Genomic DNA, 6,302 nt, shown 5'->3' on the forward strand with positions numbered 1-6,302 from the left:
GCATTTGAATGCCATAAAGCAAAGTTAATGTAATTATTCAGTAAAACATTTAAAAAAATGAACCAATTCTAAAAAAAATTAATAAAAATGAGCTAATTCTCAAGAAGCTAAATATTTTTTGTTGTTGTCCGAGATAATTAGTTACTGTGATATTAAGAATTCTGAATGATTGCATTTTGTGAATAAGTACTTTATAAATTGGTCCAGACTACTTTAAAAAAGTAAATACATTTTAATTGCCATTTATTAAATATGTTAGTTCATTCCCCAGGTCCCAAACCAAAGAAAAATTAAAAATAGCTTAATTTTGACTTTTCCTAGCATACCCTATAAAGCCTTTGCTTTATATATGCTTAGGTATTTGTTACTTAGAAGATTCCACTGATTTCAAATTAGTACATTATTAATACACAATGTAAAAAAATCCCAGTGAAGGGGTGCCTGGGTTGCTCAGTGGGTTAAAGCCTCTGCCTCCAGCTCAGGTCATGATCTCAGAGTCCTGGGATTGAGTCCTGCGTCGGTCTGTCTGCTTGGTGGGGGGCCTGCTTCCCCCCTCTCTCTGCCTTTCTGCCTACTTGTGATCACTCTCTGTGTTAAATAAATAAAATCTTTAAAAAATATTTAGTTCTCTTGTTTAGTTTTTCTTCTTCCCACTTACAGTGGGAATATATACTAAGTATAGAAAGAATCCACACGTGGGTTTTCTTGGTTTTTTTTTTTTTAATTTTTATTTATTTTTAATTTCTTTTCAGTGTACCAGAATTCACTGTTTATGTACCACACCCAGTGTTCCATGCAATATGTTCCCTCCATCATACCCATCACCAGGCTCACCCAAACTCTCAAACCCCCATCCCTCCAAAACACTCAAATTATTTTTATTGGTAGGGTCTTTGCCTGGTTTGGGGATCAGGGTAATGCTGGCTTCATAAAAAGGGAATGGAAGTTTTCCTTCTGCTTCAAATTTTTGAAACAGCTTCAGGAGAATAAGTGTTATTTCTTCTTTGAAAGTTTGGTAGAATTCCCCAGGGAATCCGTCAGGTCCTGGGCTCTTGATTTTTGGAGGTTTTTGATGATTGCTTCAATCTCCTTAATAGATATCAGTCTATTCAGGTTGTCAATTTCTTTCTGATTCAGTTTTGAAAGTTTATAGTTTTCCAGGAATGCATCCATTTCATCTAGGTTGCTTAACTTATTGGCATATAACTCTTGACAATAATTTTTGATGATTGTTTCTATTTCCTTGGTATTAGTTGTGATCTCTCCCTTTTCAATCATAATTTTACTAATTTGGGCCTTCTCTATTTTCTTTTGGATTAATTTGGCCAATGGTTTATCGATCTTATTGATTCTTTCAAAAAACAAGGTTCTAGTTTCATTGATGTGTTATACAGTAATTTTCTAGTTTCTGTCTCATTTGATCTCTGCTCTAATCTTGATTATTTCCCTTCTTGTGTGTGGAGTGGGCTTAATTTGTTGTTGCTTCTCCAGTTTTTTAAGGTGTAAAGACACCTTGTCTATTCTGGATTTTTCTTTTCTTTTCTTTTCTTTTTTTTTTTTTTTTTTTTTTGAGGGAGGCTTGGATGGCTATGTATTTCCCCCTTAGGACTGCCTTTACTGTTTCCCATAGGTTTTGGACTGAAGTATTTTTATTCTCATTGGTTTCCATGAATTGTTCAAATTCTTTTTTTTTTTTTAATTAATTTCCTGGTTGATCCAAGCATTCTTAAGCAAGGTGTTCTTTAGCTTCCAGGTGTTTGAATTCCTTCCAAACTTTTCCTTGTGGTTGAGCTCCAGTTTCAAAGCTTTGTGATCTGAGAATATGCACAGAATAATCTCAGTCTTTTGGTATCAGTTGAGCCGTGATCTGTGACCCAGTATGTGGTCTATTCTTGAGAAGGTTCCATGTGCTTTTGAGAAGAATGAGTATTCTGTTGTTTTAGGGTGGAATGTTCTGTATATATCTATGAGGTCCATCTGGTCCAATGTGTCATTCAATGCTATTGTTTCTTTATTGATTTTCTGCTTCAATGATCTATTTCTGAGAGAGGTGTGTTAAGATCTCCTACTATTAAGAGCTGGAGCAAATAATCCAAAAATTCGTGTGGAATCAGAAAAGACCCCGAATCACTAAGGAAATGTTGAAAAACAAAAATAAAACTTGGGGCATCACGTTACCTGATTTCAAGCTTTACTACAAAGCTGTGATCACCAAGACAGCATGGTACTGGCATAAAAACTGACACATAGACCACTGGAACAGAATAGAGAGCCCAGATATGGACCCTCAACTCTATGGTCAAATAATCTTTGATAAAACAGGAAAAAATATGCAGTGGAAAAAAGACAGTCTCTTCAATAAATGGTGCTGGGAAAACTGGGCAGCTATATGTAGAAGAATGAAACTCAACCTTCTCTAACACCGTCCACAAAGATAAACTCAAAATGGATAAAAGACCTCAACATGAGACAGGAATACATCAGAATCATATAGGAGAAAAGAGGCAGTAATCTCTTTGATATCAGCCACAGAAACTTCTTTCAAGATATGTCTCCAAAGGCAAAGGAAACAAAAGCCAAAATGAACTTTTGGGACTTCATCAAAATCAAAAGCTTCTGCACAGCAATGGAAACAGTCAAGAAAACAAAGAGGCAACCCACGGAATGGGAGAAGATATTTGCAAATGACAGTACTGACAAAAGTTTGATATCCAGGATCTATAAAGAACTCCTCAAACTCAACACAAACAAAACAAATAATCATATAAGAAAATGGGCAGAAGATATGAACAGACACTTCTCCAATGAAGACATACAAATGGCTATCAGACACATGAAAAAATGTTCATCATCACTAGCCATCAGGGAGATTCAATTTAAAACCACATTGAGATTCCACCTTACACCAGTTAGAATGGCCAAAATTAGCAAGACAGGAAACAACATGTGTTGGAGGGGTTGTGGAGAAAGGGGAACCCTCTCACACTGTTGGTGGGAATGCAAGTTGGTGCAGCTACTTTGGAGAACACTGTGGAGATTCCTCAAGAAATTAAAAATAGAGCTTCCCTATGACCCTGCAATTGCACTATTGGGTGTTTACCCCAAAGATACAGATGTAGTGAAAAGAAGGGCCATCTGTACCCCAATGTTTATAGCAGCAATGGCCACGGTCGCCAAACAGTGGAAAGAACCAAGATGCCCTTCAACGGATGAATGGATAAGGAAGATGTGGTCCATATACACTATGGACTATTATGCCTTCATTAGAAAAGATGAATACCCAACTTTTGTAGCAACATGGATGGGACTGGAAGAGATTATGCTGAGTGAAATAAGTCAAGCTGAGAGAGTCAATTATCATATGGTTTCACTTATTTGTGGAGCATAACAATTAGCATGGAGGACAAGGGGAGTTAGAGAGGAGAAGGGAGTTGGGGGAAATTGGAAGGGGAGGTGAACCATGACAGACTATGGACTCTGAAAAACAATCTGAGGGGTTTGAAGGGACGGGGGGTGGGAGGTTAGGGGAACCCGGTGGTGGGTATTAGAGAGGGCACGGATTGCATGGAGCCCTGGGTGTGGTGCAAAAACAATGAATACTGTTATGCTGAAAATAAATGAAAAAAAAAAAAAAGAAAAAATGTTAATTTATAAAGAGAATAAAATGTATCAGTACAAAAAAAAGGATTTTAATCAAAAGAAACAAAGATGGAAGGTAATCACCTTCTTCTTAAATATATGAGTAACGTTGTAAAATCAATCATCAAACATTTGTAAGTCAAATAACTGAAGCCTGTGAGTAAATTATTTTCCAAAACTGCAAAATTTGGTCAAAATCAACTTATGCTAAAAGCAAAATTTCAGGGTGCTTGTGTGGCTCAGTTGGTAGAGTATACTGACTGTAGCTCTTGTTTCTGGTCTGGATCTCAGGGTCTGAGTGCAAGCCCCATGATGGGCTCCACACTTGGTGTGGTGCCTACTCAAATATAAAGAAATGAAAAAAAAAAAAAAAGTAGAAAGAAAAAAAGAAAGAAAACCAAACTCTGGTCAGATATTGAAAACCAAATTCTATAAAATGGAATAAATAAAATATAGATGCAAAATCTAGGATATTAAAAATGATATAAATGAAATGTCAAGAAAGATGATAGTTTTGTATGAATTAAAATCTCATGCAAATCTCACGTATATATAGCTCAGCACAGGAGTCCAAATCACTGATGATGTAAGATTAAAAAAAAAAGTTCATAATTTCCATATAATTAAGATAGAGAATAAAAGAATATAAGAAAAAAAATATTTTCAATTAGAACTGAAAATCGGAGGGGCACCTGCATGGCTTAGTTACTTAAACATCGGCCTTTGGATCAGGTCATTATCCTGGGGTCCTGGGGTTGAGCCTAGGGTCTGGATCTTTGCTCAGAATTGAGTCTGCTTCTCCCTCTCCCTCTAACCCTCCCCCTGCTCAGTCTCCTACTGTCTCACTCTGATATGAAAAAAAAAAAAAGACTATACTTCCTAACTTCAAATTTCATCATATTTCCATTACTACACTCCTTTCAACATCTTTTTTTTTTTTTTGAACAATGTTTTATTCAGGAAACAATTGAAGCAATATGAAATGGAGCAACATTTCCAGCATTTGTTTTCAAAATGCTCTCTCCATAGAAAGTTATTTTCCAAGCCAAACAAAAATGAGTAGCATAATTTAAATTTTTTCTTTCCTTTTTTTTTGTTTAACTTTAATTTCAACAAATGTTCAGTATTTTCCTGTAAAATAATCAGCTTATCTCCATAGGACTTTAACAAGAGCTGATTTAATATCTTTGCTCCTCAGACAGTAGATAACAGGGTTCAAGGTGGGGGGTATCACAGAATAGAACATAGACATGAACAAGTCAGGAAGAGAAGGCTTATCAGAGGTTGGCTTTAAATAAGCAATAGCACCTGTTAGAAGGAAAGTACTCACCACAATAAGGTGAGGCAAGCAGGTAGAAAAAGCTTTAGACTGCTTCTGTCTGGTTGGGATATTTAACACAGTGGAGAAAATATAAACATAAGAGACCACAATGCAAAGTAAACAAGAAAATCCATAACAGACACCAATGGCCACACTGATATTAATAGTCACATGTTCCACAGAACAAGTGAGCTTCAGTAGGGCAGGTACATCACAAAATATTTGATGTATCTTAATGGACCCAAAACAATTTAAAGAGAATGTCCCAGCTGAGTACAAGATTCCAAAGGCCCCTCCACTGAGCCAGAAGACAAAAACAAGCTAGACACAGACCTCTTTGCTCAAAACAGTCTCATAATGCAGATGGCGACAGATGGCAATATAGTGGTCATAGAACATTGCAGTGAAAATTCCAATCTCAGACACAGACATCAGTATCACAAAGAAGAGCTGTAACATACATCCCAGAAAAGAGATGAAGTCAGTGAAGGTGATGGAGTTGAGGATGGACTGGGGGACTGTGGCAGAAATGAGACACATATCTAAGAAGGATAAGTGCCTTAGGAAGAAGTACATTGGACTGTGGAGGTGTTGGTCAAGAATTGTGAGTAGGATGACAATTAAATTCTCCTCTATGGCTACTAGGTAGATCAGTAAGAAGAGCGTAGCATAAAGCCTCAATAGCATCCGGCTTTCAGTAAATCTCAGAAGAAAGAATTCCATTAATTGTGTTTGATTCATCATGTTTTAAAATTAAAAGCAACCTATTTAATAAAGAAAAAAAGTTATATTAAAATAACAAAACATTATTTCCATCTTTGTTTTTGAAACATGTATACTTAAGCATCATGGGACAGTTGGAAAGATTAAAATACCAGGATATTTATATTCATAGTTTACTCAGGTATAAAACAGCTATAAGCATAACAGTCCAATGTAACTAGACTTACATTCATTGTGAAAGATGAAAAAAATTCCACTTCCCTCCATAACCCAATACTTGAAATGATTTTTGAGTAAATTCATTTCATCAGGAATTGCAGAATTGGCTACATAATTCTAATCATAATAGAATGCATATTTGTTAAGCATAAATATCCTAATTGACATAAATGTTGACGTGGCTTAGAAGTCATGGATGAATTTTCTGTTTGTAGTATATTGCGATCTGTCTAAATCATCATTAATGTTAGTTGATATTTTAATATATTACCCACTTTCCATTGAAGGACATTAAACACCTATTTTTGGTGAAAATATCATAAGTGGGGCACCTGGGTGGCTCAGTTGGTTAAGCATCTGCTTGTAGCTCAGGTTGTCATCCCAGGGTCCTGGTATCCAG

General features: G+C 36.0%; 1 protein-coding gene across 1 annotated transcript; it reads right to left on the reverse strand.

Annotated features, from left to right (window-relative positions):
• Positions 1 to 4,786: 4,786 nt before the first annotated feature.
• LOC116863504 (olfactory receptor 14K1-like) lies at positions 4,787 to 5,704 on the reverse strand. The gene is given in 1 exon segment (XM_032850957.1): positions 4,787 to 5,704. A coding segment is annotated over 1 exon segment (918 nt).
• Positions 5,705 to 6,302: the final 598 nt, after the last annotated feature.

This window comes from Lontra canadensis, unplaced genomic scaffold (genome assembly GCF_010015895.1).
Source record: "Lontra canadensis isolate GAN:19392208 unplaced genomic scaffold, GSC_riverotter_1.0 scaffold1373, whole genome shotgun sequence".
In the NCBI taxonomy this organism is placed as follows: Eukaryota; Metazoa; Chordata; class Mammalia; order Carnivora; family Mustelidae; genus Lontra; species Lontra canadensis.